This window comes from Rattus norvegicus, chromosome 20, assembly GCF_021556685.1.
Source record: "Rattus norvegicus strain SHRSP/BbbUtx chromosome 20, alternate assembly SHRSP_T2T, whole genome shotgun sequence".
NCBI lineage: Eukaryota > Metazoa > Chordata > Mammalia > Rodentia > Muridae > Rattus > Rattus norvegicus.
In genome coordinates this window covers 48,197,582-48,210,310 of record NC_141553.1, presented here as the reverse complement: position 1 = coordinate 48,210,310, position 12,729 = coordinate 48,197,582, and the positions used below count along the sequence as shown (strand labels likewise).

Below are 12,729 nucleotides of genomic sequence, written 5' to 3'. Positions count from 1 at the left end.
GCTGTACATAGGAAGTATAATTGTACACGTTACATGGGAGTTCTTCAGAGGGAGATGGCAGTGTGTGAGCGAACCCATTGCCCAGGCTCTCTCATACATGTATGAGATGGACACGGTTGTCTCTGAGTTCCCACTGCATTTCTTTCCCCACTGCCTTTCTTCCCAGCCTCGTGTTCTGAGGCTGATGCTATGGCTCCTGGAGTTGATCTAAACCGAGGTTTGAGACCGGACGGTGGGTGTGCTTGTGTCGTGTCTGTGTTCGTTTTAAGGGGATGCGCGTGTGCATGAGGCAGCTTCCATAGACTCTCACTACAGCGTGTGAGGAAGTGATGCGATCTATGAGGGAACCTGAATGTTTTGCAATAATGTGTCACTTATTAAAAATGATCATATGCATCAGAGTGGTGGTGGCTCATGCCTTTAGTCCCAGCACTTGAGAGGTAGGGACAGAGGCAGGTGGATCTCTGAGTTCAAGGCCAGCCCTGGTCTGCAGAGTGAGTTCTAGGACAGCCAGGGCCACACAGAGAAACCCTGTCTCAAAAAGAAAAACTCAAAACAATAACAAAAGATCATAGCCATCCAATTTACGTACACTCGTTTATGTTATATTTATCCATATTAGGTACATTATAAAATATTTGTAACATTATATAAGTATAATGTTACAAAGTTTTAAAAATTTTTATTGGTGATTTTGTTTATTTATGTTATAAAATTATAAAGAGTTCACACTGTCTTTTTCTATGACCTCTTTGGGACATCTGTGTCCCCCACAGGTTGGGAATGAGTCAAAAGGCATTTTAGGAGCTTTGACCTATTTGTAATTTGACTATTGATCATGTGTTATGTTGGTTACCTACTGATTAATCATAAATCTCTCCAGACTATCACTTGTTACCCTGGCAGTTTCCAGGAATGGAGAAGCATTTAGCAGTTGCTCAGCTCAGTGGTTCTGGCTTACTGTCTCCTGATTTGGGCAGCGGTTGACCAGGGCTGCAGTATCTGATCAGACACTGAAAAATGTCTGCATTATCGATGGCAAGTCAAGGCACAGCTAACACCACTGTGGCCCGTTGCTTCTGTGTGTAGGCAAAGGAGACACCAGGCTTAGTTAAAGGTAGTACGTAGACCCCAGTTTGAGAACCTTCATCTTAGAGAGAAAGTTCTTTCATAAAGTGGTGGAAGTTTAAGTATGAAGACAACGGGTATTGCAGGAGTTTGCCTGTGTCCCGGGTCTTGCAGTTACCACAGCCATGTGCAAAGCATCTGCAGGGCAGCCTTCTTCTTAGAGGGCGCACAGGTGGGTCTTGTGCAAGGAGTTTCCCTTTTCTTTTCTTTCTTTAAAGATTTTATTTATTTGTTTTTATATAGGTACATTATAGCTGTCTTCGGACACACCAGAAGAGGGCATCAGATCCCACTACAGATGGTTGTGAGCCACCATGTGGTTGCTGGGATTTGAACTCAGGACCTCTGGAAGAGCAGTCAGTGGTCTTAACCGCTGAGCCATCTCTCCAGCCCGAGTTTCCCTTTTCTGATTAGGAATCTTTGTCCTGTGGATCCATTATTCCAGTGGGCATCTAATTTAATGTGGAAATTAGAGAATTTTGGGGACAAAAAGGTGCCTTCAGGACACAGGCATACTCCTGCACCCGGGGCAAACCGGGAGAAGTCTTTGTAACCCGCCAAGAAGCAGCAGTAAGGAGGTGAGACTGTGGTGAGCCTATGAGAGCTGTTGTTCAGTGCCTGCCTTTTGCTTTCTTAGCCTCAAGCTCCATCATCCTTTGTTTTTCTTCTTCCAGCCTCAGTTCCTCCTCTTTGACTTTTCTGAAATGAAAACAAACAAAATTCAGTTTCAAAAAAAAAAAAAATCAGGCAAGTCTTCTTCCGAGAGGATTAAACGCTCACAGCGGCAGGCATTGAAGACAGCCCCTGGCGCCAGTCTCCCACGCTGCCTTTTAGTATGCAGTGTGCAGCTTTGTCCCAGTACCTTTGCTGAGAGGGTATGGAATGTTATAACTTAAACTATGGCTGTCGGTCAGGTGACCTGTTGCACTGAGTGAAAGAGTCCCTGAGGGGAGTTGAGAGGAAGGCAGAGGATCTGGAATGTTTCCCTCAGACTTCCTGATATCCACAGTAAAATGGTAAGTGAAAAAAACAAAAAAAAACCCAAAAAACAAAAAACCCAAGAGTATCCAACTATATATACAATACAATTTTAACGTTGTAGCAGTATATACGAGAACTGGAGCCTTAGCTCTGATGGCTGTTCCCAGTTTTAAAAGCACCCGGTTACACTCAGAGCACAGAACAAGCCTACGATAAACCTGTAAAATGTAAATAATCAGTTCTTTCCTCCCATGGCGGGGAGGTAGGGTTTTCTTTTAGTTACACCACATGGCACATTTTTATTTATGTTGTGTTATTGTCTCAGTGTGGATTCCGCTTATTAAAAACCACAGATAGATGTGCTATGTGTTTACATGTGCACATGCGTGTTTGTGCATGGACAAGTAAATGTGCATGTGTGCATGTTTGTGCATGCGTGTCTGGGTGGAATCTATGCGTGTTTGTTTTTTTCCAGTTGTCTAGTAAAGGATACTCGATGTGAGCTGTGGAGAAATTCGTGTACTGACTGTTTCTTTTGGAACTCAGTGGCACTTGGCTCAGTAATAGACAATCTTTCTGACATTACAGACTTTTTTTTTTTTTTTCATTACAGACATTTTATAAGCACAACCCATGAGCTGCTATGAAAGGCACCAGGCCAGTAGGATGCCCAAGCACTGGTTCTCTCTGGAAAGCAGCAGGGTGTGTGTGTGTGTGTGTGTGTGTGTGTGTGTGTGTGTGTGTGTGTGAGAGAGAGAGAGAGAGAGAGAGAGAGAGAGAGAGAGAGAGAGAGTGCAAAACTTGGCTTTGCAAAAGTAAAGGTTGTTTATTATTAAATGATGTTTACCTGTTTTAACTCTAAATTTTTCTGAGGCCAGAAGCCATAGGCCTCTGGTGATTGATCCTCTATTGTTAAACAGCAGGGGATTAACTAAAGAGATTCCTTTGTTCTTTATCAGCGGTTGATTTAACTCCTTGTCAGCTAGAGAAAGTCTCCCTGGCAGAATGAAGCTCTTTTACACAGGCAATGTTCCTAGAAGCACACATATATTCACACATACATTCATACGCACATTCATATGCACATTATGTTCATGCATACATGTACTTTAGTTGGGTTCAGCCACCTGCCTCATCAATTTACATACTTAGACACACACACACACTTATACTTACATATATCTATTTATATCTGTCTACCTCTATCCGCCCATCCATCCATCCATCCTCCATCCATCCATCCATCCATCCACCCACTCATTCTCCATCCATCTGTCCATCTATCCATCTGTCTGTCTGTTCGTCCATCCATCTATGGTGGATGGAGCAAAAGCCTCCGTGAGCAAGTGACAGCATAGAAAGAACTCACTTATTGTGGATGAAAAATAAGTTCCAACCTTCACTGCTTAGTGTCCTGGCTGGCTTTGTGTGTCAACTCGACACAAGCTGGAGTTATCACAGAGGATGGAGCCTCAGCTGAGGAAATGCCTCCATGAGACCCAGCTGTAAGGCATTTTCTCAATTAGTGATCAAGGTGGGAGGACCCAGCCCATTGTGGGTGGTGCCGTCCCTGGGCTGGTGGTCTTAGGTTCTATAAGAGAGCAAGCTGAGCAAGCCAGGAGGAGCAAGCCAGTAAGTAACATCCCTCCATGGCCTCTGCATCAGCTCCTGCTTCTTGCCCTGTGTGAGTTCCAGTCCTGATGAACAGCAATGTGGAAGTGTGAGCTAAATAAACCCTTTCCTCCCCAACTTGCTTCTTGGTCATGATGTTTTGTGCAGGAATAGAAACCCTGAGTAAGACACTTAAAGAAAAAAAAAAAAAAAACTTCTACTTTTCTATAGGGTAAGAAAAAGTCCTGTCCTTGTCAGCAAGAGGAAACCTGCCGTTAAGGAAAGACCCCGTCTCATGGTAAGAAGAAGCCTGCTCTCCCTGCTGTGCGGGACTGCTGTGTTGTCCTCTGTGCTCTCTTTCCTCTATTATCACTGTTCCTAGTTCTTGGACTTTTTCAGGATACGTGGTCACGTGGTATTCTAAGCATCGTTTTTCAAAAGTTCAGAAGTGCAACCGTAAATTCAAATAATAAACTGACTAAGAAGTAACCACAGAGATGTTTACATTCGTGTTTCCAGTAAGACTAGTTAGTTATCCAACTCAACATTCATCGCCTGTCGCTAGCTCCACTGGATAATTGAGAGTTTCAGACTTTAATTCCTGTGTCAAAGCTAGCACAGCCTGGCGTCTCATTAGTACTGAAGGAACGTACAGACAAACCTGTCAGCGTTTTGTCTTCTGTCCTTGCACCTGCAGTAAGTCGTTGATTCCCTTTTACGACCTTTAGTTATCAGATGATGCTTTACGACCTAAACGGAATGTACTCTTTGATCGTGAGTCTGTCTCTTGCCTGTGTCTGTCCTAGTGCGAATATCCTGTGACACGACGAAGGTCACATGGCCCTACGTGCAGTTTCTCTTATGGAGGGTTTCAAGCTCACTGGTGTACGTTTAGGAATTTCGCTTAGGAATTTAGGAATCATCTGGCTGCCTGCATAGCATCATCACAAGACAATACATCTTCACCGACCTGCCGAGAATCTGCCCAAGGGATTATCATATTAATTTAATAATAGCAGGAGAGGCACATCAGCTGCAGGAATTAATCATGAGATGACATTTCTCTGGGCCTTGCCTCCCAGAGCTCATAGGACCCGTCATAGTCCTTGCAAAAACCGGTGGGCCGCCTTCAGGAAAGTCACCTGCTCTCCTCAGACTATCCTGGGGCTGGAGAAGAGGCTCAGTGTACAATGCTGGCTGTTCCTGCAAGGGACCTGAGTCTGGTTCCCAGCACCCCTGTGCCTCCAGCTCCAGGGGACCCAGTGCCCTCTGCTGCCCTCAGTGGGTGCCCACACTGGAGTGACACACACGTACATGCAGAGAAAGGTAAAATCTTCGAAGGCCTGCGATGTGCTGTCCTTTCCATGGTTCTCAACTCGGCTTACCGTATTTCCTCTTACCGTATTTCGTCCTCCTCTCTCTTTTTGACTTGCAATTCTTCTTTCAGTCTTTCTAAAATCTTAGCATTGATCTCTGCCTTATTGCTTAAATATAATCTAGTTAACACGATTTTTCCTGAAATACAGATAGAGAGAAAAGAAAATTATTTTCAAGTTGCCTAGCGTGTGGTCTGTGCTGCAGACGTACACGTCCCCCTTCAAGTCCTTATGCAAACAGCTCTGAATCTTCAGAATTTTAGGAGTCTGTCTTAAGTCCTTTTTTGAAAGTCATATGTTAATATGTAATAGATAATAAAAGCGTGAAAAGACATAGTGCCCCTGAAAGCTCTCATTTCAAACTTATTTATTTATTCATTTATTTATTTGTATGTGTGCACTCATGGGCATGTGGGCAGGCAGAGGACAACTTGGGAAAGTTGGTTCTCTCCTGTTGTATGGATAATGAGTGTTGAACTCGGGTTTTCCGGTTTGGCTGCACCAACCTTCGCTCCACCGTCTCTCTCATATTTTTTTCTTGAGAGTTGAAGTGGTCGAATATTTAAATTTAGCACCGGCATCCCCACCCTCAGGATCATACACAGGGCTCATTTACAAGGTACGGCTACTGACTGAGAAGGGATACTGAATTCCCAGCTCCAAAGAACAACTGGTGAGGTCTGCCAGAAAGTTCAGAGGCTTAGTGTGTTACGCAGGTCAACACCTCAATGGGAGAAGCCTGTCTCCTCCTCTTTATGTCCTGGAGGCATAGCTGCAGTGGTAGTAGGACTGGGGTCTATACCTAAGGAGAGTTCTCCATTTTCTATTTTAACCCGACTGACTGTCAGCAATAAGCATTTTATTTTAAATTGAAATGATAAGTGTTTACCGACCGTTGCTTTCTGTATCTGATAGATTGACAACCAGATCAGGTAAAAGTGCTTTTTCTATCAAGGACATCCACAGTTCCCGCATTATGGGGAAGTTCTTCACAATCCATCCTCCGTACTTCGGGGCACCAGCGAACCTATTCTTGTTATCTTTCGTTACCTGTGGACACGCACATTGACAGCACCATGGTAAGTTGGCGGGTCACGGATTTATCATGTTAGCTTGTAGAACTCCAGCAAAACACCTTCTCAGTCTGACTTTGGGAAGAAAATAAGAGTGGCTTAACTTTAAGGTGTAAATAAATAAAAATAAATTTAGAAAGGGGAGGCTCAATTTTGAAGCAATTAAGAATCAAGTTTTTCTAGTTTTAAAAACAAGGAACAGTAGCCTTTCCTATACGTAACAGTGAGCTGTTACATCAATCCATAGCACCGAATGCATCTGGAGTCAGAAGGCCTGGTATGGCTAATCTGCATCTCTAACATGGCTGCCTGTGTAGCCATGGTGTGTGGATTGTTGTTGGGGAGCGAGCTCCTGCTCTAGCTTGGAGTTCAGGTGCCGTCAGTCTCTCTCTCTCTCCAGTGTGAGGGGGGAGAGTTTCTCAAGGCAGCAGAAGGGAGGAAGCAACTCTGGCAGGCGTTTAAGGGAGTTCTCTTCAGCTCCCCTCCTCTCACAGTTAGAGCTTCCAGGGCAATAGGGAAGTCAGGGACAACAGGCGCCTGCAAGGACAGCGACCCTAGGGCTCTAACCAGGTCTCTGTGCTCTCAGGGAGCTGCAGAACTCAAGAAGGAATGGTTAAGCGGGACGGTAAAACCCTTGGGCTGCTGCGGATTGGGAACCTTAGATTTTTTTTTTTTAATCTTAAAAATAGTCTTTTGGAAAATGAAAAAAAATGTTAAACTTTGAAAGATTTCACACAAGAGAAAACGGAAACAAAGGAGACGCTGTAAAGAACAAACAGACGTTTGCTAAGAAAAATACTAGTTGCTAAGTTTCAAAAATATAAAAATGAAAACGTTATGATGTAAATTGGAGTACCTGTTCCTTTCAACTTTAAAGGTTTTTCACTTTCATTTTTTTTAAAAAAATAGTTGAGTTATTTATTGTTCTTGTCTGTGAGTGTGGGCGGGTAGGGGTGCTGCGCTGTGTGTCTTGAAGTCGGAGGACAGCTTTCAGGAGTTGGTTCTCTCCTCCACCGAGGGCTCTGGGGATGGAGCTGCAGTCACCGGGCTTGCACGGTGAGTGTCTTTACCTGAGGAACCAGCTGCCTCATCAGCCCTGACTCCAACTTTTTAAGATATAATGGCTTCATCTTGTTTTGTCATGTGAGTCTTACTTTGTTGAAATCTTTCCCACCCTAGTTAGTATTTATGTCACTTATAAATTCATTGTAACACGGATGACATTGCTTATGCATTAGACTGTATCAGTCCCGTGATAACATCCTTATATAAAGTATTGTGTGAGCGCTCTGCCTGAGTGTACACCTGCAGGCCAGAAGAGGGCATTGGATCCCATTACAGATGGTTGTGAGCCACTGTGTGGTTGTCGGGAATTGAACTCAGGACCTCTGGAGGAACGGCCAGTGCTCTCAAACACTGAGCCATTCCATCTCTCCAACCCCCCTATATATTTTCTTAGGTTATATTTCCAGAAGATGCCACATTGCTTCCAAGAGCATCTCTTCCAATTTCCACTCTTTGCGGCTGTCTTAGGGTTACTACTGCTGCGACGAAACGCCATAACCAAAAAGCTAGTTGGGGAGGAAAGGGTTTATTTTGGGTCACACTTCCATATTGCTGTCAATCTTTGCAGGAAGTCAGGACAGGAACTCAAACAGGGCAGGAACCTGGAGGCAGGAGCTGATGCAGAGGCCATGGAGGAGTGCTGCTTAGTGACTTGCTCCTATGGCTTGTTCATTCTCTGTTCTTATAGAACCTAGGACAACTAGTCCAGGGGATGGCACCACCCACAATGGGCTGGGCCCTCCCCCATCAATCACTAATTAAGAAACGCCCTACGGCCACATCTATGGAGGCATTTTTCTCAGGTGAGGTTCCCTCCCTTCGAATAAATCTAGTTTGTGTCAGATTGGCATAAGACCGGCCAGCACACCGACACTACCAGAAAACGCTCCATCACCACGGCTTCACAAGGAATAGTGATTGCTTAAATAAAAACCTGGCCAATTATGCATGTGAGAAAGTATGTCTTGTTGCTATTCTATATTAAAATTTAAACTTACATTTCTTAAAGGTTTCCTGGTTTGTTTGTTTTTTTACTATCTTTATGCATGTTTCTGTATGGATGTGTGCATGTGAGTACAAGTGTCCACAGAGGCCAGAAGGTGGAGTTATGTCCTGGAACTGGAGTTTGGCGGTTAAGAGTGGCCCAACATTCGGTCCCCAGCTCCGAAAAAAAGAACCAAAAAAAAAAAAGAGTGGCCCAACATGGGTGCTTCTGCAAGAGCAGTAAGTGCTCCTAACCACTGAGCTATCTTTCCACCTCCCTAAATGTACATATTTTTAATTAACCATCTCTTCTTTGATGAAATATATATCTGGTTTGTGAAAGACAGTAGTTTCACTTTGTGGTCAAGGCTGGCCTGGAACTCACTATGTCGTAGACTTGGTTGTCTTGGAACTGAAGATGATTCTCCTGCCTCAGATTTTTTTAAGAGGTGGAGTTACTTTTTGGAAGGCATTGGTTATTAAACAGCCTCTCTATTGAGATTTGCTCTTGAGGGCATCTCCATTGTAGTTGTTCTGGGGTCCTTACTGCAGTACAGAGAGGCTGGATCGAGACTGCCTCCCTAATTCTGTGCTAGTGAATAGTCCACAGCTTGGCACTATTGGGAGGTGGTGCAAAGTTAAGGTTAGAGACCCAGCGGGAGGCCACTGGGTGCTTGTAGTTGAGGAGGACAGAGTCACCCATCCCCTTCCTCATACTGTTTGCTTCCTGGTTACGAGATGAGGATGCTTGGCCACGTGATGTACTTTCTCTTCTTAGGCTATTCAAGATAGACCTGATTGATTGATTGATTGATTGATTGATTGATTGATTGATTCTACACTGAGGACCAAACCCAGGACCTTAGGTCAGCATTCTGCCATTAGGTTCCATCCCTAGCTTGTTAGAAAACATTTCTAAAGAGAACTGTAAAATCCTGGAGGGACTCTTCTTTGGGAAATCCATAAAGAAATACACATTTACATCTATTACTATGTTATTATTTTTATGTATATGGGTGCTTTGCCTGCACGAAGGTCTGAGCACAACGTGTGGTGAGGTGACCACAGAGGTCAGAAGAGGGCATTGGATCCCATAGAACCGGAGTTACAGATATGTGTGAGCCAGCCTGGGGATGCTGGGAATCAAACTCAGGTTGACTGGAGGAGCAGCCAGTGCTCTTAACTTCAGAACCAGCTCTGAAGTAATATAAATAATAGTAATTAATAGTAATAAATAAAACAACAACAATAATAATCCAAAAAGACAACCCAATAAAAAATGGGCAAATGGCTTCCCCAAATGGCTTCCTCAGATTGGGGTGTGCACTTCTACTCAGCACTGAGGAGGCAGAGGCAGGAGAGTCTCTGTGGGTTTGAAGCCTGCCTGGACTACAGAGTGAGTTCTAGGGCAGCCAGAGTTATGTAGAAAGACCCTGTCTCAAAAACCAAACCAAACAGCAATGAAGAGTACACTCTATACAATACCCCAGATCTCTGTCTGCTTGTGAAAATGGTTTTCCTGCTAGAATGACAATTCAGTGGGAGTGGCCACGATCTAGGCAGCCGTGACCTAGGCAGCCATGACCTAGGCAGCCGTGATCTAGGCAGCCGTGACCTAGGCAGCCGTGATCTAGGCAGCCCTCCGGTTCCACAACTGAAGCTCATGGTTGCAGCTGCTAAGTGCAAACCCTGCACACACATTTCTGTCTCTGAACGTTGTTCTCATTCTCCTTGGAGATTTGCAATTACCAAAAACAGAGTAATTGAGAACGTTTTCACCACGAGCAAGAGCTAGGCTTCTCGACTCTTGTCCTCACTTGGTGTTTGCTTCTCTGGCTGTTGGTCTCACTGACGAGGCCAAGATGACAGCTCTGCTCTGACTTTCGTGAGTGGATTCCTGCACCCTGTAGGTATGTATTTGCCACAGGGTGACTCAGTGAGTGGCTTACAGGCCACTTCGGTATAGAAGTTCCTTAAAGGCAAGGGCCACGTTTATTCTATTTTCCTAACCCTAGCATCTAACGTATGATGAGCAGGCCCAGACTGCTTCTGCTAACAGGCACTTCTGAAGGAAAGACGATTGCTAGAACAATCTAAGAGGCTGGTTAAGAGGTGTGAATGAGTTCAGAAGTGCTGAGGGGCCCAGGGGAATCTGGTACAGCCAGGGCTTAAGGGAGCCACCCACTGAACTGTCTTCTCACGTGATAAACGTTTTATTCTTACACACCTCTTTTTGTGAGGCAGGGTCTTATGCTTGTCCCGTGCTGACCTGTCTATGTAAATCAGGCTGGCCTTGACCTAGTGCGTGATACTCCTGCCTTAGCCTTCTGAACGCTTGGCTTACAGGGGTAGCCTCCATACCCAGAGTTTCCCACATAATAATTTAAAATTCAATCACACAGGAATAGGAACGTCCACTGAGTCCAAAGCTGCCTCATTTATCTTGCTTGCTCTGAATGCTTATCCGAGACCGTTACATAATACCGACTTCTTGATAGCTTGTCCTTGGCAAACAAGAGGAAGAGGTAATGGCTTACCATTGGTGTGGGCATGGCATTCAAGACTTTTTCCTATTTGGACTGAAAATTACTTGTTTCTGCCCTCCCCACCAACGTGCTCAGGATGCTAGCTGGGCAGCAAAATTGATCTCAGGCTCTGACTGCTTAGCTCATGGATAGAATGTCTACTGGTGTCATTGGCTTCATAGACTCTGTCTTTCTATGAACTGGACTGAATCAGAGGCAACAGGAGTTAACTAAAGCATTTCAGAACTATCAAATCACACCGCTTACTCTTGGTCGATAACTGCAAATCTTACAACAAGAACCAGCAGTTGTTTGCTGGCGTAGCTCACGTAGGACAGCATTGGAGCTGCTGGTAGTGGACAGTTCTGGACGAAGAACCATTCTCTATTGAGGAGACGCCTGCTCACCGGTATCCCATGCTCCAGTGGGCAGCCCATACCCATGCACGCGTGGGCAGCAGTAACTAGTCATAAAGACGTAAGTCTGGGAGAGGGTGTGTTTGTAGGGGCACAGAGGGAGGAGGAAGGTGAGCCAGGGGGCAGTCACAGTCATATTTCCTTGTAGTCATGCATAAAATTCTCAAAAATAAAGAAATATAAGAAATTAACTGGACAAAAGGATATATAAATTTGAAGACCACAGTGAAATAAGACTTTAACACAATTAGACATAGAGCAGATTAATACGTTCTTAGTTTCTAAGTCAATGATAAATATTAAATGATGATAATAAGATTTTCACCTCTTTGATGACTTCCTCCAGTATTTCAGCCTGTTTGTCATATGGCTGCTCAAAGTTCAACTCCTTGGAATGTCTCAGAGTATCCTCGATCATGGCAAACACCTCTGGGTGATTCTCAGTCACCTCTTCTATCAACTCTTCTGGGGAGCCTAAAATCACACGAGTTAACCCATTATCTGTGATAAGGCACGTCTTGACTTTGTGCTACTCTAGCACCTGCTGGAAGATGGGGGAAGGACCATTACTCACAGAAGCACAAATGACAAGTGACACGAAGCCCCTGCATCTGAACGAAAGTCAGGTAAAGGAAGGATTCTGTCAAGGAGACAGAGGAGGGGCTCGAGCAGCCAGGAATGATACGGACAAACGAAAGCATCCAGGGAAGGAGCCTTACAATGAAATGAATACTTCCACTCACAGGACAGGAGTCCAGAGAGGTCAACTTGAGCAGGGCAAGCTGGGGCTGGTTGGGGGAAAAGTTGGCATGGACTTGATGTTTGCTGGCAGGGCTGAGGGCCCTCCAGGCGACTCTCCCATTTGACTGTGTATCTTACCCCCATAAGGCAGAGGCTTGGCAGTCCCTCCTCACCCTACTGATTCCAAGATCTCCAGCCTCGTTTTGGAACCACTGCTGCTTTAGGCCTCCAACTGTTACTACAACCTCTGGTCCAGAACCCAGTGGCTCTCAGCTCAAAAGCTTTCAAAGGCCAGTTGCCTCCTGCCCTCTTTGCCTTAAAATGTGCTCAGGGGAGAAAGAGACACAGTTTCCCCCGAGATGCAGAACAGAAGAGCCAGGATCCATGGGGAAAGGGGCGGTGAAGAAGGGCCAGGTGAAGCTTGTTCCCTCACAGCCATTCTCTCCCTTAACAGCAACGGCATTCTTTGTGTCGCTCTTGTGGCCAGATAGAAACGTATTTCCCAACTTTCCTCATGGCTTGGGGAGTTAATGACATGCAAATGGGTTTGGGTTAGAATAGTTTTTGCTGTTGTTGTTGTGGTCAACTTTCCTGAGAACTCCCACGAATTCTCTTTCTTTTCCATTTTAACGTGTGTGCATTAGGCACATATGTACAGGCACACGCATGTGTGGATATGTGTGTGCATGAGTGTGGAGGCCAGAGGTTGATGTTGGGAATCATCATAGTAGAGCCCTGAGCTCCCTGGTGCCCTAGCCAGCCAGCACTGGGGAGCCTCTGTCTCTGTCCTCTGAGAGTGGAACATTGTGTGCCGCAGCCACCCCGTAAG

At 45.0% G+C, this 12,729-nt stretch overlaps 1 protein-coding gene across 3 annotated transcripts in view; it reads right to left on the bottom strand.

The window, feature by feature from the left end:
- Window positions 1–12,729, bottom strand: part of Ak9 (adenylate kinase 9) — a 196,106-nt gene that overhangs the window by 56,100 nt on the left and 127,277 nt on the right. For all 3 annotated transcript variants that reach the window (XR_015644675.1, XM_087597256.1, NM_001431778.1), the window contains exons 16-19: window positions 11,485–11,633; window positions 5,990–6,146; window positions 5,121–5,235; window positions 1,751–1,827 (exon numbers count right to left, since the gene is read on the bottom strand). Coding sequence is in view for 2 of the 3 variants with exons in the window: in XM_087597256.1 (XP_087453382.1) it covers window positions 1,751–1,827; window positions 5,121–5,235; window positions 5,990–6,146; window positions 11,485–11,633 (498 nt within the window). In the remaining variant the exon portion in view is untranslated. The remainder of the gene's footprint in view (window positions 1–1,750; window positions 1,828–5,120; window positions 5,236–5,989; window positions 6,147–11,484; window positions 11,634–12,729) is intronic.